Raw genomic sequence first — 26,469 nt, 5'->3', positions numbered from 1 at the left:
GTGCTTAACCATGGCTTTTTAAGTCTTCTGTCATTTATAGACAGTGTTGTACTCTGATGCGTTTGCAAAAGTGCTTCATCTTCAAGAAGATTCATAGGAAGGACCTTTTGACAATAACAGGTCTCTGATAAATGTCAGATTATACTGCTGAACAGGGTAAGAAATTAAGGTATCCTAATGGAAAACCTGATGGCTTCATAAAAAGAAAACAAAAACATTGGTTACTGAGTGAACTGGTGAATATGGTTATAATTTTTATGGGTTTTGTCTGGAAAGTTACTGGTTTTTATCTGTGTTTTCCAGATAGAGGGAAGCCCTTCCCCTCAAGTTGGTTATGATTTACAGCAATTTTGGTAAACTACACCTGTGGGTAGAATTAAAACATTTCTCTCTGCCCAGTCCCTCCAGAAATTGGGGACTCTTGGGTTCTGAGCAGACTTATCAGGTGAATGGGAAAGACTGTCTCCTGGCATTTGCAAAAGTCTCAGTATTTGGGGGACTAAGAAATCCACTGAGGCAGAGCCTGATGGCAGGCCTTGGGCATGACTTTCCTGGCCTTGAGAAGCCTGTTGGGAATTCAGTCTGAGACTCCTGAGGAGTTCTACCTCAGCCAGTTTGGAGGAGTCTATATGATCAATTGACCAGACTTGTTTTGCAGACAAATTAGTCTTGATTTGGCTGTGTTTAGTGGAGATGAGGGTAATTTTAGAGAGAAAAATATATGTTTCAGTGGATGTTAAATTCTAGTTCTGCTAATTGAGGTCTAGATTTATTGTGGTGGTCTGGAACTGAACCTACAATACTTTGAGCTATGCCTGTAAGTAACTGTGGTATGTATGAAAATATAAGAATATGATTCAGAAAAGCAAGGAGGGGAGGGCAAAAGGAGCCAGATATCAAAATCTGCAAATTAATGCTATACATATTTCACTTCAGTTTAGAAAACTAACTTTTCTTCCAGATGTTTATGCAGGCCGCCATTTTGGAACTGAAAATACAAATCAGTTACCTTTGATGTGAAGAGTGACTATATTTCAGTCTTCTCCAGAACACTTCACAGAATTCCATTTTTCAGACTGTCATGTTTTTGCAGGTGTTGAGAAAGAGGTGGGAGACTTCACTATTCTGATAGATATCTATATGAAAAAATAAGAAAATAGCATATTTAAGCCCTAACTCTGTGGAAAATAGCCTACTAAGTGTTTTAAAATGTGTTAGTTTAGTACAATAATTCTTAGAATATTTTCACCTTATTGTACGTTTGAGAAAACTGAGACTCAGAGAAGTTAGGTGAATTTTCTAGGATCACACGTAATTGCTGGCAGAGTCAAGATTCAATACAGAACCCTATATTGCATATTATAGGCAGTTGAAAAAGTTTCATGTTTTAGAATTCTATTAAGTTTTAAAATATGCTTTGATCCCAGAATTAAATAAATGTCTTGCTCCCTTGTTTTCTTTTTATTGGTGCATACTATTTTATTTTATTTTTGCTGGTTTCCACCTATTCTTTACCTTAGATATCGTGGAAGAGAACTTCCTTGATCCAGTTTCAGTCTTCCATCTTATGAAGGAATTGTCCCAGGCTATTATACTCATTGCAGTTTGGTTATCTGTGCATCCCCAGGAGCCTGTGATTTTCATAAAATTGATGCTCCACACTGAGGATTAATATAAATTTAATCAGGAAGAATGCAAATAATGTTGAAGAATGCAAATAATGTAAAGAATAGAAGAATTCTTAGCATACCTATCTTTTCTAGAAAATGAAATGAGATTATAGTAGTAATACTAAAAACAGTGTGATAAAGGGAGAAGTTAGGTAAACAGATTATTAAATTTCAATTCTGAAATTGAATTATCAGTATTAATTAGATTTAAGGTAAAAGATATATCTGATGTTAACATGATGGAAAAACATTTCAATGAATGGTTCTAGGATGATTAGTTAGCAATCTAGGAAGAAATCAAAATAAAATCTCATCTCGGGCTTCCCTGGTGGCGCAGTGGTTGAGAGTCCACCTGCCGATGCAGGGGACATGGGTTCCTGCCCCGGTCCGGGAAGATCCCACATGCCGCGGAGCGGCTGGGCCCGTGAGCCATGGCCGCTGAGCCTGCGCATCCGTGCCAATGCAGGGGATACGGGTTCGTGCCCCGGTCCGGGAATATCCCACATGCCGCGGAGCGGCTGGGCCCGTGAGCCATGGCCGCTGAGCCTGCGCATCCGGAGCCTGTGCTCCGCAACGGGAGAGGCCACAACAGTGAGAGGCCCGCATACCGCAAAAAAAAAAAAAAAAAAAAAAAAAAAAAATCTCATCTCATACCGTATGTGATACCGCAAAAAAAAAAAAAAAAAAAAAAAAAAAAAAATCTCATCTCATACCTTATGTGATAGTAAAATCTTGATGGAATGGAGAATTTACAGTAGGGTTAGATTTTAAAAGGAGAGAGGAGGCCCACGGTAACCTTGTAAGCTCATGAGAAATAGCTAACCTATAAAAAAATGTTGGTTATTTTTTAATATATACAAAATTTTAACTTCAGATGAAACAGGACATGGCTACAGAGACTTGCCTGGCAAGGTGGCTGAATGAAGCCTGATCTCAGAATTTCCTCACCCAGAAACCAACAAAATAAGGAAAATTAAGTAAAATATACAAAATACATAAGCAGCCATCAAAGAATGGAAGAGGAATAATATTTGAAAAGTGTTAAGACATGAATTAGGGAGGAACAATGTAATAGTTCATTTTGTATGTCAACTTGGCTAGACCATGGTACCCAGATACTTGGTCAAACACTATTCTAGATGTTTCTGTGAAGGTAGGTTTTACATGAGATTATAGGAATTTGACATTTAAATTTGACATTTAAATCAGTAGACTTTAAGTCAAGCATGTGACTTAAAGGTGGGCCTCATCCAATCAGTTGAAGGCCTTAATAGAAAAAGACTGACCCTCCCAGGAATAAGAAGGAATTCTGCCAGATACTGCCTTTGGACTTGAACAGCAACTCTTCCCTGGGTTTCCAGCCTGCAGCCTACCCTGAAGATTTTGGATTTGCCAAGCCTCTACAATCACCTAAGCAAATTCCTTAAAATATCAATATCTCTCTTTCTCTGGTTCCTGCTGGTTCTGTTTCTGGAAAACCCTGACCAATACAGGCTGGGAAGCAAAATGTTTCCAAGCCTTCTCCATCTGCTGAATGTTTCCATCTGCCCCTCCTCCAGAGGGGAGAACAAGACAGCAAAGGACAAAAGTCTGTTGAAATTTTACTAAGGCCCTGGCCAACTCCAAGTTGGAGAGCAGCAAATCCAAATGTTGAGTGAGTAACCTCAGGAAAAGATTGGAGACACACACACAGTTGCAGGCCTTCCCTGCTACCTTAGCAATTCACACATATTCCCCAGTGAAATACCTCAATGAAAATATTGATTACAGAAATTCCTCTCAACTTATACCAAAATTGATACATTTGAATTTTAAAAAATGTCACTAAGCTCTCAGATACTATTCATTCACACTTCTTAGCTTCTCTCTTTTGCTACCTAGGCAGAATTTTTACTACTGAGTACAATAGATGTCAAGATTGTTATTCAAAGTGGCAATGAGAATATTTTTCTATTTAATAATAGTTGAAGTCTCATATTTGGAATAAATCTGTGAAACTAAAATTTTATTGTTGACAGTTGTTTAATGCATTATAAACCTGAGGTTTTCCTGGTTATCATTGAATTCCATGTCCAGATTGGCAGCTCTGCCTGTTTTGTTGTACATGGAAGGAGTAATTCAAAGGGAGGCTCTGGTCTGCATAGTGGGTTGTAGGCAGGGAACACATCTTTGTCCCTTTGCCTGATCCCAAAGAGTCCATGCCCTGCCTGAAGCCAGAGACTCTGGAGACTCTTTCTCTTTGTAACAAAGAGTAAAGAAACAAGTTTATGACAGCATTAGAATTAATTGGTGCCAAGAAGAAGCCTTTTTGTAGCATGAAGGGACATCCCCAGGAAGTGGAAGGATTTCTGCATAGATCAGAGGCCTGTCCTCCAGTCTTGGTCGCTGCTCTTGTTGCACTTAGCCACCTGAGGGCTGTCTTCCCTGAGAGGAGTTTCATCTTCCCACCCATAAGCTGGAATCTGCTTTGTTTCCTTTTAGCTACAGCTACTATTACATCATACTCAGCTGAAATTAAGGAAAGCCTCTCTTGCAGATGTTTCTGCAAAACCTAGAAGTTTTATTTAACTTCTGCTTTCTACTTGTGTTGTTCTGCTTTTTAGGAAAACCATTAAGCTGAAAAAACAGCAGAAGGGAGTTGTATGAATGGTGAAGAGGTAAAAAGTGAATAAGAAGGATGGTGTGGGAATTTCTACCTTGGAGGGGAAGGAAATATTGTGATATGGGAGTGTATCCTGGAATGCTGAGAGGGAGGGAATGTGCCAGGTCCCAGAACCATTAAATAGATAGCATGTTCTCTGCCCTTTATCTAAATATTTATTCCCATCTCTCAGATATCAATACAAGCCACCATTTCATCTCTGAATGTAAACAAGACACTTCTTTGAAATGAGGAACGAAATGACAGTTTTTCAACCTTCTCTAAAATTCATGACAGAATTCTGTTTTTTTAGGCTGCCTCCCTTGGAGGTCAGTTACTGAAAAGTAGGTCACAGTTCCTGAGAATTTTATAGAAAGAGACATATAATATTCTCATATACAACTGTCTGAAGGAAAACAGGAAAATACCTAGTATATCTTAATTCCTTACTCTAATATATGATGCTAAATGCTTTAAAATGCATGAGTTCATTTAGTATTCATAAAAAATATAAATATTTTGAACCCATTTTATTTATGGAAAAACTGAGGCTTAGATTAAGTGGGTTTCACGACATAACACGTGTACAAGCAGAATGGAATTTCAATGAAAAATTTTTTATTGTGAGTTACAGGTGATTTTTTGAGCTTTGTATTCTGGATTTCTGTTATCATTGTTAAATCTGTTTTTACTCCTGAATTATGGAGTAAATACAAGAAGTTTTCTATAATAAAAATTTAATAAGCAAGACAAAATAAACTAATTATAAAGAACATATTTTATTATATTACACAATGTAAAGGTACACAAAATATTGTAAAAATAATTTAAATCTTATAAATAGTTAAATAAATAAATATTAAAATAGATAAATAAATATTTAAGTACATAAATAAATATATCAGCATGGGCATCTGTGAGGGACTAGTACCTGTAGAGTAGAGCATCATGTTGCTTAATATTCCTGAAGACATTTGACAAATTAATTCAATTCAGGACACGAGAGCAGAAATGAGAGTCTTTGACATGGCAGCACAGGTGGAAGTGTGGTCTCGTTAGTCAGTGAGAATCATTTCCGTGTTGAAGCAGGTGTGTGTCGTGTCATTCCTTCCTCCTGAGTCTTTCTTGCAAGTTTGCTGATGAAGAGAAGGATCTCATGACTTCTGCTCTGACAATCTCCCAGGCACAAGGGCTGTACTTCTTCTCTTGCAGATAGACAGTGATTCCGTGGAAGTATTTCCTCACAGCCAGGATGGAGTCCTCCTTCAGCAGGGGAGTCCCTTCCAGCCCCGCCTCCTGCATCAGACAGGCTTGCAGGTCAGTGAGCTGCTGAAAAAGTGCAGTGCAGAACTTGTCCAGGAGGGTCTCATCCCAGGCGGCAGCCGAGCCCTCCGTGCTGAAGAGCTGGAAGGTCTGCTGGATCATCTCATGGACGACGGCGATGGCTTGAGCCTTCTGGAACTGGCTGCCACCAAACGCCTCCTGGGGGAATCCAAAGTCCTTTCTGTCCTTCAGGCAGGAGAAGGGGGAGATTCTCCTCATTTGTTGCAGGAGCATCAGGGCCCTCGTGTTAGGCAGGCTGTGGGTCTGAGGCAGGTCGCAGCCCAGAGAGCACGTGGAGTTGCAGCTGAGCAGCACCAGGGCCAGGAGTAAGGACACGGTTGGGGCCATCGGGGACCCTGCAGGTGCTGCCGGCCTGGCTGAGGTGGGGACTCTGAGAACCCTGCTCTCTAGGTTCTCTGAAGACCTTCCTTCAGGCCTGGGTCTTAAATAGGAACCCATTCGTTTCCATTTTCTGAATGTTCCCTCTTACTTTCTACTTCTGTTTTTATTTTCATTTTGCACTCTCCAGATGGGTGTAGGGCAGCGTTTTTCAACCATTTTTTTCCATTATTGACTCCTCCCCTACCTACAGAGCCTTTTTAGATATTATTTCCTAATTGCCCCCCATGATATTTTGATAACATGTATATCCTGTGTATATAGTTACGTATTCCATGGATATCTCTATCCTGTACATAGGAAAAGAAAGTCCAAAGTTTACTCTTTTTATTCAATGCAGGATTAAGAATGACTAAATAAAAATGTTAAGCTACAAGTTAAATTTAAAAGCTATTGATACAACTTTATAACTAAATTTGCTGAGTGACTTATAAGTTTGTTTAATTATATAAATTGTAATATAGAAAATTACATATGCAAGTTAACAGTTTCTAAAAATACATAGTAATTTTAATGTAATGAAATATTTTAAATTATTTAAAACTTCTAAGAGCAATTGAAAATTAAATTATTTTTAAATTTATTTCGGTATTTAACTTTTAATTTTACCTCATATGAGAAAATAATTAATTTCACCAGCTGCTAGATATTCATCAAGATATTGTCAACATTTTTTATCTGTTTAGCACTAGACATAATGAATGATGTGTTGAATAACTTTAATAGAATTAAATCATGGAATAGAAACTATTTGTATTTCATTCCCAAGGCCCACATCACACTCAGCAGTGATGAGGATTAAACATAAACAACATCCACAAGACAGCCAATGGCAGCAAGAAGTATGCACAGGCCACCTCTCACAGTATGACTAAGATGCAGGGAAGGATGGAGAGAAAGCCTCCAGTCACAGCCATCTGTTACCTATAGGTTTGTAGCCCTGATCTTGCATACACTTTGTGTATCTCACAAGACAATGAGAGAAAAGAAATACTAAATAAGGTTTTGTTAGACAAGGTTGAACTTTGGAGCTCCCCAAACCAGTGTAATGTCTAAGATGTGTTCACACCCCCAAGAACTAATTTTCACACTCTTGGAAGCAGTGTTAACAAATGTTCCATCTGGTGAGGAATGTTGATGATGGGGTGACTATGCATATATAGGAGCAGGGAATATATGGGAAATCTCTATACCTTATGCTCAACCTGGCTGTGAACCTAACCACTCTTTTTTAAAAAAAAGTATATTTAAAAAAATATTTACTGCTTACATGTGGAATCTTAAAAAATGATACAAATGAACCTATTTACAGAACAGAAATAGAGTCACAGATGTACCAAGGGGAAGGTGGGATAGGGATAAATTGGGAGATTGGGATTGACATATACACGCTACTATATATAAAATAGATAACTAATAAGAACGTACTGTACAGCACAGGGAACTCTACTCAATACTCTGTAATGACCTATATAGGAAAAGAATCTAAAAAAGAGTGGATATATGTATATGTATAACTGATTCACTTTTCTGTACAGCAGAAACTAACGCAACATTGTAAATCAACTATACTACAATAAAAATTAATTTTAAAAAAAGATCCATCATCAAAAATGTATATATTTAAAGGCTAAGGAAGCAGGCTTCTTAGACTACTGGAGACAGTTCTTTCCAAGAAAAAGCGTTTTTATATCTGAAGAAAAATCTCCTGCTAGAGGACTAGACTGGCATAGAACAGAAGCCAGGTCTTCAGATTGGCTGCTGTCATTATCCATCCTGGCCAATAGGGGGCACTCCTCCATAAATATTTTAATAGTCAACAGAATGAAATGGATCCTGCTTTCTATTTCCTTTTTTGCTACAGCTACTGTTACATCATTGTAACAAGGACATTCCCTCATTTCCAAAAATATTCACCATGAGAAAAAGAAAAGAAAAAGTCCTCTCATATAGGAGTTTCCAAGAAACCTAGAACTTTCACACAACTTTCGCTTTCAATTGGTGGTTTTGTACTCAAGTAAAATTGACAGCGAGAAACCACAAGGGAATAGGAAACAGCTGTATGAATGGGCATTACAGGTTAATGCAAAGTGAGTGAGGAGAGCACACTGGGCATTTCTTCACTGGGAAGAAGGAAACAATTACGATATGGGAGTGAAAGAATGGGATCAGGAAAGTAGGGAGGAAAGGGGAAGTGTGCCAGGTATCAGAATCAGCAAATAAATATCATATATATTTTTAATATGTTCTATACAATAATACATGCCATCATACATTATATACTATATATTATTCAAATATATATAATTTTTTCAACTTTCCTTTGGAGACTGATCTCTGTATCAGATATTCACAGGCCACCAATTTCTGATTGCATATACTTCAGACTTATCCCTGATATTAAGTGTGTCTAATTTCTTCAGGATACTTCCTAAATATGTTGTTTAGACTGTCAGTGATTTGCAGTCAGTTACAGAGAGAGGGGTAGGAGATTTCACTACTCTCCTGTAGATCTATATGAAAACATAGTAGCCACCATCTGTTAAGCTCTCACTCCGTGGAAGATACTCTGCTAAATGCTTTTAAATGTCCTTGTTTGTTTAATACTCAAAACAACTCTAGGAATATTTCCATCCCACTTTACATTTGGGAAAACTGATGGTCAGAGAAGTGAAATGAATTCCTCAAAACCAAATATCTCGATTCCTAACAGAATCTAGATGTGATGCATAATCCTATTATCACATCATAAATAATTACGTTTTATATCTTGAAATTCTTATATATTTTCATGCCAAAATTACACACTTTCTTGCTCTCCGTATTTTGTTGATGGATGTTATTGTGTTTTTTCCTGGCTTTCACCTAATTTTGCTCTTTACTTTGGATATTGAGGTAGAGAAATTTTCAGTTTAATTTTTTCATCTTATGAAGAAAAGTGTCTCTATTATATTCATTGCAAATTGACTACTTATTAATCCCTTAAGAGCTTGTGAGTTTCCTGAAGTCATTGCCCTACATATAAATCAAATCTTAATTTATATCAGAAAGAAAGGAAGCAATAGAGTAGAAGTCTTGGCTATCAATCTCTACACAAAAAGAAGATGTGTTTTATAATAACAGAAAAAGCTATGTAACAAAGGGAAAAATTAGGTAGCCAGATTACTAAAACACATAAATTCTAAGACTGTTATATTGTCAGTAACGATTAGATTTAGGATAAAGGATGTATCTGATGTTCAAATGGTGGAGTTAACTTTCAATAAAATGTTTCCAGAATGATTACCTGGCAATCTAAGCAGAAATCAGTGTAAACTCTTATGCTATATGATAGATGAAAATAAAATCCTGATGGAATACAGAATTGATGTAAAATTAGATTTGTTAAAGGGAATTAGGACAGTTCAAGTTCCATTCATGATGTATAAGAAGGCTTGAACATGTCCTACTACCATCAACATCTAGAAAACTGGCTGTGATGCTGAGACAAGAAGAATATCTCCTTGAGCTCAACAATTATCTTGACTCTCTTCCTGGAGGTATAGAGAAGTAAAGAAATGGAAGATATAAATAAAAACCAATATGAACTTTTAGAGATGAAAAACATAATAACTGAAATGAAAATTCAAGTATAGACATAAAGATCAGTAACCTTAAAGACACAACAGTAGAATCTGTCCAAAGGAAGCATGGAATGAGATAAGAGCTTCAGATGTTTGGAATGCCAGAAGGAAAAGAATGAGAAGAGTCAACCAAAATATTGGAAGAAATAATGGCAGATAATCTTTTGAATTAGATTAAAACAACAAATGTATGGATACAAGAAGCTCAGTGAATCCCCAGCAGCGCACACACACACACGCACACACACACACAGCCACAGCAAAGCACATTATAAAATTGCTGACAAGTAATAAAGAAAAAAACTTTAAAGCAGTTACGTATCAAAGCGCATTACATTACAAAGAAAGAAAAATAAGAATACTTTTGGATAGCTTATCAGAAATTATGCAAGGTAGATGACAATTAAAAGGCATATTTAACGGCAGAAGGGGAAAAAAAAACCAGGAATTTTAAATCCAGAAAATATATCCGTCCAACTGAGGCTAAAATAAAGACTTTTTCAGGGAAACAGAAGCTGAGAGAATTCATCATGACCAGACCTGTCCTATAAGAATTGTTAAAGGACATTCTTCAAAAGAGAAAGTGATACCAGACGGAAACTTTGAGCTACACAAAATAAGCAAAAGTGTTAGACAGTTTAATACAAAAATAATAAAAATGTATCCAGCAGTTCAAAACACATGTAGTAGTAATAGGTATGGCACAGTAGCCTAGGAGAGAAGGGTGACAAATGAAGCATACTAAAGATTCTTACAATATATGGAAAGCTCCACAAAAGGTAGAGTTTGATAACTTGAAATAATATATGGTAAACAGTATAGAGAAAACTAAAATTGAAACAGAAAGGAATAGTTATTAAGCCAATAATGGAGATAAAACAGAAAATAGAATCATATGAAAAAGGTCAATTAATCCAAGAGAAGGCAGGAAATTATGAAAGGAACAGTCACAAGAACAGTTAGACATAAAATAAATAGAAGGAAACAATAAGGATAATAGCAAAAATCAAGGAAATCGAAAATCTATGAAGAAAATAAAAGAAACCAAGAATTTGTTTTAAAAGTTTAATAATTTTATAGAACTCTAGCAAGACTGATCTAGGTAAAAAGACGGAGGAAAAAATTTACCACACTACCATTATTCATCCTTCAGTCTACACCAGTCTGGTTTCTGGCCTACTTTTCTACCAAACCAGATCTTACTAAAATTACCAAAGGCATCTGTGTTTCCAGATCCACTGGATAGTTTAGCCCTATCCTTCCCTAAATGTACTGCTCAATTTTCAAACCCTTTGTTTTCTTCTTCAGTACTTTCTGAAGATCATTCTTCCCTGATTGTCTCCTGACTGCACTGGCTACTCCATCTTTGTGGTCTTTGCAGCCTCTCCTTGTCTTTTAGCCTTAAAGGTTAAACATCTTCATAAGCTTTAGATCGTCTTCTCATTATACACTCATGAGTAAACACATCAATTATCATGCCCTGATTTGCAAATTTGCAGCAAACAATTGCAAATTAATAACAACAATGTACATTTTTTGAGATTCCAGATCAGCAGATTCATCTACCAATGGGATGTCTTGCCTTTAGATACTTCTCAGGCACTTATAGAATACATCTACTTTTTCCTCCTTCTTGATATCCCTCATTCAAGCTTCTGGTGAAAAAATCCCTTGTCTTTTACCTCTCACTGTAGGATGATAGAAAATTGAAATTCATTAAGCATGATTAATGTTTTATGTCTCTTTCTCTTCAAAATTGAAAGTTCCAAGAGAATAGATTTTTGCAACTGCTTTATTTTCCTCTATATCCCCAGAATAACCACATAATATGGCATAGAAATATGAAGTTTTAAATATAACCAACTGGAAAAAATGAATGAGTAATTTGAATTCATCATCCATTCTTCAATATGAGTTGCAAATTTATGCCTTTTTTTTCAAAAATAAACAATTCCAAGAAGTCATCAGGGAAAGAATTTCATAAATCAAACAAGAAAACAATTTCACAAAAAAGTGTATATTTTTGTTGTATTTTAATATATTATAAAGGTAAACATGGTATTATGTGAACAAACCTATTTTAACTACGATACATAGTATGACATAGATAAAGTAGATGAATGAATAAATGAATGAGTATATGAATACATTGGAGCCCTCAGCATATTAATGGTAGTTATTTTAAATTCCTGGTAGGATAATTCCAAAATCTCTGCCATATCTGAGTCTACTTCTGATGCTTGCTTTGTCTCCTCAAACCGTGTCTTTTGCCTTTTAGTGTGCCTTGAAAGTTTTTGTTGAAAGCTGAACATGAGGTACTGGGTAAAAGGAACTGAGGTAAATTGACCTTTAGAATGAGGTTTTGCATTTATCTTGCTAGGACATGCCCTATGTTTACTGTTTGCTCTAGCTGTAGATGTCAGAGACTAAAATTTCTTCTTTTGTCCATGCTTTTTTCTCCCCTTTTGTCTTTGGATTTCCCTAGAGATTTTTTCTTAAATAAAGTCTGATATTTGCAGTTCTTTTCAGTCTTAATCCCCTATAGTACAGGACGCAGTTGATGTGATGATACGTATGGGGATGGGCGAAGTTTTATATAATCCTACGATTATGTCTCAGTGCTTTAGTGAGTCTGTGCTCCTGCGCTGTGATCTTCACAGGTGCTTCTCAGATTTTTTACCATCCTATTTCCTGTCCCTATGAGACAGGAAAGTTGTAGGGAGTTGAAGTTGGGTATTTCCTTTCCCCGAGGTGGGTTAGGCTCTGGTAAAATAGTTTTCCTTGAGGACAGGCCTTTGTTAAGGGGAACAGAACACTGAGAGTGCTTCAAAATGATCTCCTTTTTCCTACCTGTGCTGGAAACACCAGGAGGTTCTTCTTTGACCTTCACAGTGAGCACCTGGTGAGGTCCTGAAAGTAAGACTCACAAACGTGTAGGGCCCTCAAAAACTGGGCATCCCGCAGTCAGTTTTTAAATCTCAAGCTCATCCATGTGGATGCTCCAGTAATTCTTCAATTACAGTTTAAGTGTTCCTACCAATACTAGTTTCAGCTCTGGTTCCTGTCCTGCAGTTCTGCTCCAAGTAAGCCATGATCTCTGTATCCTCCTCTCTCCACAGTTATAAGGGCAGCAGATTGCACTGTGACCTCAGTTCTCTGATGGATCTAAGAAGAGTTGCTGTTTTTCAGTTTGTCCTGCATTTTTGCTGTTGTTGATATGAGGTGGGGAATGAAGACTTCCAAGCTGGTTACCTGTTGAGTAGGAAACCAGAATTTCCCCCAATACATTAATACATACATAGCATCATTGTAGGTATCTCTCAAGGAATGATGCCCTTAGAGATAATCATTTAAGAACAGCATTTTAACACAATTTTGAGCAATTTAACCCAACACATTCTAAGACTAAAGGAGAAATAATATTCTGTAAAATGACTGAACACATGGGAATGTGACTTAGTATATTAAAGAGTATCATCTCCAGGTCCCTTACCTTACTTCTTAATCTTCCTTGAAAATTTGAATATGAAGAGAATGAGCACATAATTTCCACTCTGACAATTTCCCAGTCAGGATCACTGTCTTTTTTCTTTTTCAGGTAGAAATGGATTCCCTGGAAGTACCTCTCCATGGCCAGTGTAGATCCCACCCCTCCCAGGGCAGATTCTTCCTCTCCCATCGCCTGCACCGAGCAGGCATCCAGATCCTCCAGCTGCTTACAGAATCCAGTGCAGAGTTTATCCAGGAGGACAAACAGGTGGCAGGCAGCAGAGGAGCGCTTTGTGTGGAAGAGGTGGAAGATCTGCTGGAGCATCTTGTGGAGGACAGAGATGGCCTGGGCTTTCTGGAGCTGGCTGCCATCCACTGTCTCCCAGAGATATCCTTCACTCAGGAGATTAGAGAGATCCTCCTCATTTGTCTCAGAAGCATCAGGTCTTCCTGTGAACCAATCCATGCCTCTGAGACAGGTTACAGCCCAGGGAACATATGCTGCTACAGCTAACCACCAAGTGGGCCATCAGACAGGGTGGGCATTGAGGATCTTGGGCATGCTGATAGCCTGGATGAGGTGTGTGTCTGTGTGAATCCTGGCTCCTAGTTTCTCTGAAGTCCTTTCTATAAATGTCTCTTAAATATAATATTCTAATGTTTCATTTTCTGGATGTTTATTCTTTTTTTTCCTTTCCTTTATGTATGCTCTAAATAGATTAGAATAGATTAGAAGACATCAATCATTTAGATTATTGTTTTCACTATTTCTGTTTAATTTGCCAAAAATCTTCAGATGTTTCAATATAAATGAATTGAAAGCTTTCAAATGAGAAGTCTCTTGGTTAAAATCAAAAGTATGCAAACAGTTCTCCTTGCTAAGAACAAAATTTTACCTCTGATCCTGGGCTCTGGTTTTGCCCACTTTATTTCCTTTGTCGGCCAAGCTGCCTCAGTCCTCTGGATTTATCCTCTTAAGAAAGGATTTACTTGGGAATTCCCTGGTGGTCCAGTGGTTAGGACTCTGTGCTCTCAACTGCCAAGGTCCTGGGTTTGATCCCTGGTCGTGGAACTAAGATCCCACATGCCCTGTAGTGCGGCCAAAAGAAAAAAGAAAGGATTTACTAGACCTGTTTGACAAGTAACTCCTTTAGGAGAAAGGTCTATTTCTTGTTCACAATTTTATCATTATCTAGGGTTCATATTAATTACTCAAGACAAAATTATTAATGAATAATACTCTCAGATTTTGTGTACAGAAAGTATGACCAGGTGGCAGTGCTTTGCTAGGGCCTCAAGACCAGAAATGCAACTGGCATTTTCCACTCTTTCAACATTTTCCTACTAATGACTCTTCAGGTTGTTCCCCATATCCATGGCTGGTTTCTTCATTTTTTTAGTTGCACGTGGGCATTTCATTTCTAATTCCAAGCCCCACAACATGTTTATCCTTCATGGTACCACCTCCCCTCACCCATTAGCACATGTTTAATTTCACCTTCTGGCTCAGTGCTCACACAAGCCACACATTGTCCAATTGACTCTCACTACCTCACTCTTTAAATGAGCTGCCATTGAGTCAGCTCATCACACTTTCAACTTTTAGCAAAACTTTACTGGAGTGTAATTGCTTTTGTCCCCAAAACAATCAACTGCCCTAGACCCAACAGTGTTTCTGTGAACAATCCCTCTTCTTTTCATTGGGTACTCAGGTGTCAAATATTTCCACAGCTTCTAGATGACACAAGCCAAACATTATGCACTCTCTGTGTGTGTGTGTGTGTGTGTGTGTGTGTGTGTGTGTGTGCGCGCGCGCACACGCAAGGGACATGGGTTTGGGTAAGTCATCTTTTTTTTTCACCTTTACCTTAAATGAATTTTATTTTGCTAAATGTTGATTTCTGTATTGAATTTAATTCATTAAACTCTTGAATACTCATTATGTTCTTAAGTTTCTGAGCTGGCCACAGGAATTCAATGATGATTTACCTACCGTTAGAAGCTTATTTTGAAGTATTTAATTACTGTCCGTAGATTATTCAGTGACTACATTTCTGCTGAACTTCTTTACTCATCATTATTTGTCTCGCAGTGAAAATGCAGGGCAGTGAGGCAAGTACATGATGCTAGAGAAAACTAGCCATCTTTGCCTTACTAGTTTCAGAGTCTTTAAATTTTTATATGTTCATTTTAATTTAGTGTTTTTCTGGGCAGCCGTTGTCTTGCTCTTCTGAATTACTTTCTATTTTATCTTGAGGTTAGTCCCAAAATAAGGAGGTAAAATGGAAACATAAAGGGCCTGTACCATTATTTTCCATAATGTTCAATACTTCATTGTTTTCCTTCTCCATTCAACTTTCTTAGAAAGCTGTCATTGCACTGCATGCACTGAGGCAAAAGGAAAACAAATGTAAATATAACTATAATGAGAGTAAGAGAAGTAAAGTGACTCCCAGGGTGAAACAATTACAATGGGAGATCTTCTCTTCTCTTGTCACCCTTCCACCTACTCCAGTATGGTTTATGCTGATTAATTCCATCAAATCACCTCTCATCTGTTTCCCCAAGTAGTGGATGGTTTCAATCCACAGAGCAGCTGACTGACATTCGACATCCTATTAATCAAAAGAATGATAATTATCATTGTAAGTAATTAAATGTCATGATAAAGTAAATAAAATATTAGACATATTAATATGATTTGCCAATATATCAAACCCATGAAATCTATCCAGAGATTAATATACTTTAAAAAGAGAAAATTATGCAGAAAAAAAATCCACAATTGTTTCTAGTTCCCACTTTCTCTCCTGCATTTCAGAAGGCAGATCTCCCAGATGATATATATATTGTCACTAACTTCTCTTCTCTTATTCACCCTTCCTCCAGTGTGGTTTCTGGTGATTAACTCTCCAAACCAGCTCTCACTAAGATCTCCAATGACATCTATTTTCCCGATGTACTGAGCAGTTTCAATCCACGTTTGGAATGATGCAATTCTGAAAGCAGTTTAAATAGGCTCTTATCACTGCTCCCTTTTATCCTATTCACTTATGGCCATTCTACCTCTGTTTCCCTGGTAGCTCTTTCCTCCTTTTACTAGTTGAAGGTTCTATGAATCAATTTTAAGTCCTTTTCTCATTCTATTCACTCTTCACACATAACTACTTCTGTTCCTTGGCTTTCAGTTCATGGAATTGCTTGTAAATTGCAGACTCAAAAATCCATTTTCCAAAGGACATTTGCACTTGGATGTTGGCCCCTCAAATGTAGAGGATATTGACTGCTTTTGTTATTATTTCCTAACATACCTTGCTCCAGCTACTGCTGAGAAATTCATTTTTTTCTACTTCTTCTCAGTATAACATTTATATAACTAATATTAATTATGATTATTGTTTTTAGTCTGGTTTCTCTACAGAAATCAACAATACAAGAAGGTACAGTTGAATTTGTTACGTTCACTTCTGTGTCCTGAGGGCAGCATAAAACCTGGTTTAGAGGAAGTCTCTTTTTACTTATAACTTGAATAACATAGTAATGGGTAGTGAACTGTACTATCCATTCTTTAATCAGGTTACAATCAGATGTGGTGTTTTTTTTCGTTTGTCAGGAAAGCTAAACGTTTTAATTTTCTTTTTTTGTTTGCTTGTTTATTGAAGTATAGTTGATTTACAATGTTTTGTTAGTTTCTGGTGTACAGCAAGGTGATTCTGTTATACATATATATATTCTTTTTCATATTGTTTTCCATTGTGGTTTATTAAAAGGTACTGAATATACTTCCCTATGCTATACAGTAGGACCTTGTTGTTTATCTGTTTTATATATAGTAGTTTATACCTGCTAATCCCAAACTCCTAATTTATCCCTTCTCCCCTTTCCCCTGTGGTAACCATGAGTTTGTTTTTTATGTCTGTGACTCTGTTTCTGTTTTGTAAATAAGTTCATTTGTATCATATTTTAAATTCTGCATATAAGTGATATGTATTTGTCTTTCTCTGACTTACTTCACTTAGTATGATAGTCTCTAGGTCCATCCATGTTGCTGCAAATGACATTATTTCATTCTTTTTTATGGCTGAGTAGTATTCATTGTGTGTGTGTGTGTGTGTGTGTGTGTGTATACACCAAGATGTAATTTTTAAAAAAATAATAAATACAAGAAGTTTTCTATAGCAAAAAGAATTTAATGAACAAAGAAAATAATAAATTGACTGAATACAAAGACTGTATTTTTTCTCTGACACTACAGTGTAATTGTGCACATAATATTATATGAACAAAAATAATTTTAATCTTTGTAAATAGTTAAATAAATAAATATTTAAATAGATAAATAGATCAGCATGGGCATCTGTGAGGGACTAGTGCCTGTAGAGTAGAACACCATGTTGCTTAATATTCCTGAAAACATTTGACAAATTAATTCAATTCAGGGCATGATGAGAGAGGAAATGAGTCTTTGACATGGCAGCACAGGTGGAAGTGTGGTCTTGTTAGGCAGTGAAAATCATTTCCGTGTTGAAGCAGGTGTGTGTCATTCCTTCCTCCTGAGTCTTTCTTGCAAGGTTGATGAAGAGAAAGACCTCATGACTTCTGCTCTGACAATCTCCCAGGCACAAGGGCTGTATTTCTTCTCTTGCAGATAGACAGTGATTCCGTGGAAGTATTTCCTCACAGCCAGGATGGAGTCCTCCTTCAGCAGGGGAGTCCCTTCCAGCCCCGCCTCCTGCATCAGACAGGCTTGCAGGTCAGTGAGCTGCTGATAAAGTGCAGTGCAGAACTTGTCCAGAAGGGTCTCATCCCAAGCGGCAGCCGAGCCCTCCATGCTGAAGAGCTGGAAGGTCTGCTGGATCATCTCATGGACGACGGCGATGGCTTGAGCCTTCTGGAACTGGTTGCCACCAAACGCCTCCTGGGGGAATCCAAAGTCCTTTCTGTCCTTCAGGCAGGAGAAGGGGGAGATTCTCCTCATTTGTTGCAGGAGCATCAGGGCCCTCGTGTTAGGCAGGCTGTGGGTCTGAGGCAGGTCGCAGCCCAGAGAGCACGTGGAGTTGCAGCTGAGCAGCACCAGGGCCAGGAGTAAGGACACAGTTGGGGCCATCGGGGACCCTGCAGGTGCTGCCGGCCTGGCTGAGGTGGGGACTCTGAGAACCCTGCTCTCTAGGTTCTCTGAAGGCCTTCCTTCAGGCGCACCAGGGCCAGGAGTAAGGACACGGTTGGGGCCATCGGGGACCCTGCAGGTGCTGCCGGCCTGGCTGAGGTGGGGACTCTGAGAACCCTGCTCTCTAGGTTCTCTGAAGACCTTCCTTCAGGCCTGGGTCTTAAATAGGAACCCATTCGTTTCCATTTTCTGAATGTTCCCTCTTACTTTCTACTTCTGTTTTTGCTTTTCATTTTGCACTCTCCAGATGGGTTAGGGCAACATTTCTCAACCTTTTTTTTTTTCATTATTGCCTCTCTTTCCTCTGCCCACAGAGCCTTCTTAGATAGTTTTTTCCTAATTGCCCCCAGCATGAAATTTTGATACCACAGATACACTGTGTATCTAATTTTGTACTCCATGTGTATCTTTACTTTATACATAGAAAAAGAAAGTGCAAATCTTACTCTTTCTATTTAGTGCAGGGTTAAGAATACGTAAAATTTTAAGCTATAATTTAAATGTAAAAGCTATTGAATTTTAATTTAACTTTATAACTAAGTATTCAAAGTGATTTTAATGTAATATATTTACTTATGTAAGTAGGAATGTATCAAATTATATATTCAAATAAAATTTAGATAAATACTTTATAATAATACCAATGTACAGACATACTTAAAAATCATTCAAAGCTCAAAATCATAGAAAAACTAAATTATTTCTTTAATATTTATTTTTAGGTACTTAACTTTTAATTTTGCTTCATATCAGAAAATAATTTTTAATTACACTGACTGCTAGATTTTCATCTAGATATTGTCAGCATTTTTTTCTGTTTAGCACTTGCCATAATTATGGATGTGTTGAACAACTTTAGTAGAATTACGTAATAAAATATCATATTTTTTGCATTTTACTTACAAATACAATTTGCGACTTGTATTTAATTTCCCGATCCCAAATCACGCTGAGCCTCAAACATAAGCAACATCCACAAGACAGCCAATGGCTGCTCGTAAGTAAGTAAAGGCCACCTCTCACAATATGACTTTGAGATCAAGAAAATGATGGCGAGAAAGTCCTCCAATGAACCATCAAGTCACCTTAGGGTGTAACACTGATTTGTATATAGTGTGTTTACCTTCCCTGAAGTCAATGTCAACGCTTCTCTTATGTATGATACACACAAAAAAATTCCAAAGACAAAAATGAATACAAAGGAATAAGGTTTTGTAGTATCAGGTTGAGTTTTGGAGTGCCACAAACCATTGTAATAGCAAGGTTTGTTCATACTCCTAAAAACTATGTTTGCACCCATGGAAGCAGTATCATCCCCAATGAGAACGCATGATTTAGCAATCATCACCAATTTGAACCTTTTTCTGTATTTTTGCATTAAATTTCAAATTTCCCAAAGACTGTCAAAGGTTCCAATCCAAGTCTATTCTTTTCAAACAAAAGGAAACCATCTTTGTAATTAATTGAGAACTGGATAAATATTGATTGGTATCATGGAAAGAATTAACTTTCAACTCTGATCATGAATTCGTTTATTTTGCAGTGGATGTTCTGTGGCCTCAGCCCTCTCCAATTCCAATCTTTCAATAAATAATAGGTATGTGACCATCTTTGGCAAATCAGTTCTGTAGCAACTGGACTCTGTCGTATTCTCTGTGGTATCCTCGGCACCAGGCCCAGTATAATCACGCAACAGGTACTTTTAACTAAAGCAGTTTCTCAGATGTTCTCCCACTGGAAGGCAGTTACGAATGACGGAGCTATTTTCCTTTATCACGGTCATATTTGCTGGGATTATAATAGACAGTGGCTAGTATTCCCACTCTCCTCCTACTTGTATCAGCCATGCCTACTGAGTTTGTTGCTAAAACCACTAGGATTCTCTTTCCTTTAAGGTGCATATGGCTCTGGGGATTCAAGTTGTAAGAGCACAATTTTCAGCCTTGGCCCGGCACTCTATTAAACTCAGGAGGATGGCCTCGTCTCTAATTTGTCCTCTACTAGGTCATGATAGAAAAGAACTAGCCTAGTGTCACATACAGAGCCATGTATCTGAACTCAAACTTTCCCTGATTCACAGAGGTCACAGCAACCAGACAATTTGCCACATTACTCTTCGGTGGATCTTTACTGATGTGAAAATTACTACCTATATCCTGAGTTTCTTTGGAGACTCCTCACAAAGAATGATGAATGATCATTTTCATCCTGTATCTTTATTCCCTTCCATGGGATGATAGGCTCCATTCCCGATTTATTTCCAAAATTTGACACATAATAATTAAAGCATTACTGCAGGTCAAAAATCAAGAGTTTGGATTCTGAGTCCTTGGCCTGCACTTTTGGCCAGATAAATTGCTCAGTCTTCTTTATTTACTCAGCATGAATATATTCTCTCTTCTAGATGCCAAGCATGTAGCTTTCAATGACCTTTCTGGTTTGAATATTTCAGTCCCCACAAAATTATTAGTTTGAAGTCCTAACCCCCAAAGTGATTGTATCAGGTGGCGGACACTTTGGGACTTTATTAGGGTGTGGGGCTGGAGGCCTCACAAATGGAATTAGTGCCCTTATAGAAGAGGTCTGAGATAAATGCCTCTGTCTCCTGCTCTGTGATGAAACAAGGAGAACTCTGCAGTGTGAGACCTGAAGCAGGCTCTCACCAGAACTGGACCACATGGACACCCAGATCTTGGATTTCCAAACTCTAGAACTGTGAGCAGTACATTTCCGCTCCTTACAAACTACCCAGTCTATGCTATTTTGTTGAAGAAGCCCAAATATTAATACATGACCTAATCTATTGTATCCTCAGAATACCTCCCAGAAGTCTGTAAAATATCTAAAGGGAGAGACACCATCTTACCCAACCCCATTTCCTAGATAGCTAGTTCAGTCCCTATCATTTCTGGAGCTTGATCCATACTCATGATGATAATAATGGGAGAAGAAATAATACCAACATATATTAGATAGATATGATGTGAGAGGACAATAATCTACAGAGAATTTGTAAATTCTTCATGGTTCTACAAAGGAAGTGATAATGGAATATTGTGTGAGATATTTTTTGAAGATCGTCTGCAGGAATGTTTTCTTCAAGTTTGTATTTCCAATATTTAGAAGATCAGGATGAGAATCACAGGCTTGGACACAAATGGAAGAGTCGCTCTCCACTTTTTCTTCAGTTATCCTCAAGTACTTGCAAGGAGCTATCTGATCATACTTTTTGTGTTTCCCCCAGGAAATAAGAAAACAACTTGTAGTGTGTCTACACTTGTGGATATTTTCATTGTAGGCTATGCCTTTGGGCATCAACTTGAATGCTTCTTTCAAATAGTCTATGATGCTGTGAACTCTGAGTGACATCCATGTCATCTTCCCCAAGCAGAACTTGTGGAATAAGAATTTGAGTCTGATTGTGGTTGTTTTTTTTTTCTTCTCTTTATTCCAGCCAATGAACAATAAAAATACATGAAATCATAATATCACTAAGTCTGAGAATAAACATCAAAACTTGACTGTTTTCTTTCTTTTAAGGCAGAACTAGGGGATGAGATTTTTTATTTTTTTATTTATTTTTAAAAACTTTTTATTTTATATTGGAGTATATTTGATTAACAATGCTGTGCTAGCCTCAGGTGTACAGCAAAGTGATTCGCCACATGCATACATGCGTCCATTCTTTCTCAAACTCTCCTCCCATCTAGGTTGCCACATAATATTGAGCAGAATTCCCTGCTACACAGTAGGTTCCTGTTGGCCTCCATCCCAAATATAGCTGTGTGTACATGTCAATCCCAAACTCCCCAACTATCCCTCCCCCTCCCTCTTCCCCCCAGGTAACCATAAGTTCATCTCTAAGTCTGTGAGTCTGTTTCTGTTTTGTAAGTAAGTTCATTTGTATCATTTTTGTTTAGATTCCCCATACAAGAGATATCATATATTTCTCTTTCTCTGAGGGTCAGACTGTTTTTTTAATACATCTTTATTGGAGCATAATTGCTTTACAATGTTGTGTTAGTTTCTGCTGTGCAACAAAGTGAATCAGCTATATGTATACATATATCCCCATATCCCCTCCCTCTTGCGCCTCCCTCCCACCCAGATTGTTTTTTAATGAAGTGTGTGCAAGCAAGAACATTACTTGTTCCCCTCCACCCACACCCAGAACTTCATTAGGACAAATAGTGTAAAGATGAAAAGTGGACTTACGCACTGAACTTGTTTCCTTGACCATTAATCATCCAAGAGTTTCCCAACTTCTTTGCAATTAGTTTCCTACGAGGATAAATCCAGGCCATGTAATATGAGCAGAAGTGCTCTTGCCCTGTATAGCCCTGGCCCTTGAAAACATCCCATGTGATCCACCAGACTTTTTCCCTTTACCACCGAGTGGAGCAGACTCAAATACTACAGGCAAATTTGGAGTCACCTGTTGATGATGGAAAAATGCTCAAAACAGGGCGTACCCATGTCTCCTAATCACTCTTTGGAAGAGAGCAAACCAGAACATCCATGTGATCAGGAATGCCTGCATTGTGCTCTTATGCCAGGGAAAGATAACATTCTATTATGATCAAATTCCTGACAGCTTTCTGTTTACCTGTTACAGCAGCCAGCATTAAGTTAACTGACAAATATCTCTAACACCACACTATCTGAAAAACCTTTCTATAAAAAAAGAAACTTCATATGTTGAAAATAGCAAATACCAGCCCAAAACTTAAAGTGATCTTTTAAATTACATTATAAAATTATTTATACAAGAAATAATGTATATAATGTACAATTATTTATACAAGAAAAAATGTCTACACATTTTTTTAAAATCAAGATTTTCATTTCAGACATTTTTCAGCTTGTGAAGAAACGTAAGTTGAGATTACTTTGGAGCACTCAGCAAACATTAATGTAATTGAATAAAAAAGTGTCACAAGTATAAAAAATATTCTGTATTTGTTGACATTTCTTTGAGGATTCTTACATGAGGGAAAGGCACTTTTCAATTTCCACTCTGACAACCTCCCGGGCACAGGGGCTGTATTCCTTTGCCTTCAGGTAGACATGGATTCCATGGAAATACTCCCGGGCTGCAAGTCCCAAATCAGGACAATCCAGATTGTCTTCTTCCATCTGCTCCAGCCTTTCTGATCAAGGCTAGGGAAGGGTTTATCGAGGAGGGTGTTGTTCCAAGCAGCACGGCTGTCCTCTGTGTTTAAGAGTTGGAAGATCTGCTGGAGCATCAGACAGTGGTAACAGCCTTGAATCATCTGGATTTGGGTGATATTCTCTCTTTGCCAAGGAAATTTGAAGTCGGCTCTGTCCTTTAGGGACCGCTGAGAGGGGATCCTTTGCATCTGTTCCAACGGTTGGAAGACTTCCTTGTTGTCCTGACTATGGCTCCTAGGCAAGTTCCAGCCAAGAGAGCAAGCAGGGATGGAGCAGAGCATCACTCCTGCCACTAGCAAATAGATCTGGCCCATTGAGAATGAGTGATTCACTAGATGGCCGCCAGGAGACGCGCGGGCACCGCCAAACAATTAGTGGGAAGCTTCCTTCCCTGGAACTGTGGACAGCGTCCTTCCGTAGGCGGCCGGTGGAGAGCGAAGGGTTTGTTTGGGAAACGCCGACTATTGAGTTTGCCGTCTGCAGCTGTCTCCTGCAGCTCGAGAGACAGGGCGAAACGTAGTTACTGAGGCTGCTTTAATAATCAGCATGGTGTGCGAAAAAGCTTCGTTTTCTCGGTGCTGAGTGCTGAAGAGGAAGCCTTGTCGCGGCCTCGCCAGAGACATTTTTGTCTGGTTGGCAGCCGGAACCTGGCATTTTCGGGGCTTCCTCTGAGTTTTGCGCTTTCTTTTCTCACAGAAACTTGAGCGAGGCAATTTTGGGGGAAAGAAGCCGTTTTTCTGAGCGGTCTGAGGTGGGGAATCAGAGCGATTCCCAGCCTCCGAGAAAGGGGAGCCGATTTTTCAGATTCGGGCTCGTTTCTGGCGCGAGACAGCGAAGGCTCTGAGAAAGGGGAACGCGGCGGCGGCGATGGGACGACAGGACGGTGTTGGGGACGCCCTGGGGGGTGAGTCGGAGCGCGGCCATCACCGGGGCCGAGGACGCGGGAGCTGAGCGCCCCTGTAGATGCTCTGGGACTTTCATAGTGTCTTTCAAGGATACAGCGTTACAGTGAGGGAGAAAGTATTGAATATCTGAAAAGTAGGAATATTAAAAAACTCACAGCATTTTACTTCTTATATTTTAAAATTAATGTTATATTTAAATTCATATTATATTTAATTTAAATTAAATATTTTAAATGTTTCATACTTTTACAATATATTTATATTAAAATATTTTAAATAGTAAGCATAGAATATTAAAATATATTTTAATATTAAAACGTGGGTTTTTATTAAACTTTATTTAAACTATACTTTCTTTATACTAAAACAAGTATTTAATATAGTTTTACTTTTCTATATTTAATGGAAGCAAAATCAGTGATATTTTCAAGATTACTTCTTCACTTGTTTGTAATTGAGGGAATTACCATGTTTGACAATTTCTAATGACCCCGTGATAGTCTTAACTGATTTTTAACTCATGTTCCTGAAATGTCTTTCCCAGGAACTCACTTTGACTATATGTTTAGAAAGAAGAGTTGCCGTGTACAAGCAACTGAGGACATTTAGCAGGTCAGACTTTTTCATTTTCTTTAGTAAGAATTTTATAAACTAAATGGAATTTGCCCAAATTTCAGTTGCATCATGAAGGCTTACTTTGTAAGACTCTCAGGGACCTGCAAATGAAGGGTGATTTCATTTGTTTATTTAAAATTTTTATATTTTGTTCCTCGTGCATGTTTTGGTATTAATTTTCATTTTAAAATATTACATTGAAACATTCTTTATCTTGATGACTTAGATTTGGTGCCTCTTTAACATTCTGTGTTTAAGGGAAGTACTAGCTTACTTTACCCTAACACTGACCCAGGAAATAGCTTTTGAATTAGAGTATTGTGCTGTTCCATGGCTGAAAATCTAGGACTGTTTCATTTCTCATCACCCTCTCATCCATAAATATATTTCTTACCATTTTCCTGGTTTCTACAACATTATTTTAATGTCTTTTTTTTAAGGAAGAAAAAAACCCTTTTACTGCCTTCATCTGATTTCCTCTTCCCCCACGCCCTTGCCTATGGTAACCACAAATCTGATCTCTTTTTTTAATAGGGTTTTTTTTAAAAAACATCTTTATTGGAGTATAATTGTTTTACAATGGTGTGTTAGTTTCTGCTGTATAACAAAGTGATTCAGCTATACAGAGACATATATCCCCATATCTCCTCCCTCTTGCATCTCCCTCCCACCCTCCCTATCCCACCCCTCTAGGTGGTCACAAAGCACCGACCTGATCTCCCTGTGCTATGCAGCTGCTTCCCACTAGCTATCTATTTTACATTTGGTAGTTTATATATGTCCATGCCACTCTCTCACTTTGTCGCAGCTTACCCTTCCGCCTCCCCATGTCCTCAAGTCCATTCTCTACGTCTGCGTCTTTATTCCTGTGCTGCCCCTAGGTTCTTCAGAAGCTTTTTTTTTTTTTAAGATTCCATATATATGTGTTAACATACGGTATTTGTTTTTCTCTTTCTGAGTTACTTCATTCTGCATGACAGACTCTAGGTCGATCCACCTCACTACAAATAACTCAATTTTGTTTCATTTATGGCTGAGTAATGTTCCATTCTATACATGTGCCACATCTTCTTTATCCATTCATCTGTCGATGGAAACTTAGGTTGCTTCCATGTCCTGGCTATTGTAAACAGTGCTGCAGTGAACATTGTGGTACATGACTCTTTTTGGTTTTTTTTTTTAATTTATTTTAGGCTGTGTTGGGTCTTGGTTGCTGCACGTGGGCTTTTCTCTGGCTGTGGCCAGCGGGGGCTACTCTTCATTGCGGTGCACAGGCTTCTCATTGCAGTGGCTTCTCTTTGTTGCGGAGCATGGGCTCTAGGCATGAGGGCTTCAGTAATTGTGGCACACGGGCTCAGCAGTTGTGGTTTGCGGGCTCTAGAGCGCAGGCTCAGTAGTTGTGGCGCACAGGCTTAGTTGCTCCGTGGCATGTGGGATCTTCCCGGACCAGGGCTCAAACCCGTGT

At 38.1% G+C, this 26,469-nt stretch overlaps 2 protein-coding genes, 1 long non-coding RNA gene and 2 pseudogenes across 3 annotated transcripts in view; 1 reads left to right on the top strand and 4 right to left on the bottom strand.

Moving 5' to 3' along the window:
- Positions 1 to 5,352: 5,352 nt before the first annotated feature.
- On the bottom strand, positions 5,353 to 6,109 carry LOC102980314 (interferon alpha-1-like). Its single transcript, XM_007121453.4, has one exon. The coding sequence runs from the start codon at positions 6,091 to 6,093 to the stop codon at positions 5,413 to 5,415; it is 681 nt and encodes a 226-aa protein (XP_007121515.2). The 5' UTR covers positions 6,094 to 6,109; the 3' UTR covers positions 5,353 to 5,412.
- Positions 6,110 to 11,064: 4,955 nt separating this feature from the next.
- On the bottom strand, positions 11,065 to 13,675 carry LOC102980604 (interferon omega-2-like; annotated as a pseudogene).
- Positions 13,676 to 17,685: 4,010 nt separating this feature from the next.
- Positions 17,686 to 18,545, bottom strand: LOC112065794 (interferon alpha-1-like; annotated as a pseudogene).
- Positions 18,546 to 23,295: 4,750 nt separating this feature from the next.
- Positions 23,296 to 23,836, bottom strand: LOC112065795 (interferon alpha-13-like). The gene is given in 2 exon segments (XM_024126925.2): positions 23,296 to 23,457; positions 23,460 to 23,836. Coding segments are annotated over 2 exon segments (501 nt in total). The 5' UTR covers positions 23,799 to 23,836.
- Positions 23,837 to 24,225: 389 nt separating this feature from the next.
- LOC114486938 (uncharacterized) overlaps positions 24,226 to 26,469 on the top strand; it is a 25,127-nt gene continuing 22,883 nt past the window's right edge. Inside the window, exons 1-2 of the long non-coding RNA XR_003681379.2 lie at positions 24,226 to 24,388; positions 24,934 to 25,001. This is a non-coding gene — a long non-coding RNA (uncharacterized lncRNA). The remainder of the gene's footprint in view (positions 24,389 to 24,933; positions 25,002 to 26,469) is intronic.

The sequence above is a fragment of the Physeter macrocephalus genome, chromosome 9 (assembly GCF_002837175.3).
Source record: "Physeter macrocephalus isolate SW-GA chromosome 9, ASM283717v5, whole genome shotgun sequence".
NCBI classification, from domain to species: domain Eukaryota; kingdom Metazoa; phylum Chordata; class Mammalia; order Artiodactyla; family Physeteridae; genus Physeter; species Physeter macrocephalus.
The sequence above is the reverse complement of the archived record's forward strand: the minus strand, read 5'-3'. Positions and strand labels throughout refer to the sequence as shown.

Bases quoted from the DNA above. Each gene is read 5' to 3' on its own strand.
- LOC102980314 (XM_007121453.4), bottom strand. From the start codon at position 6,093: ATGGGTTCCTATTTAAGACCCAGGCCTGAAGGAAGGTCTTCAGAGAAC.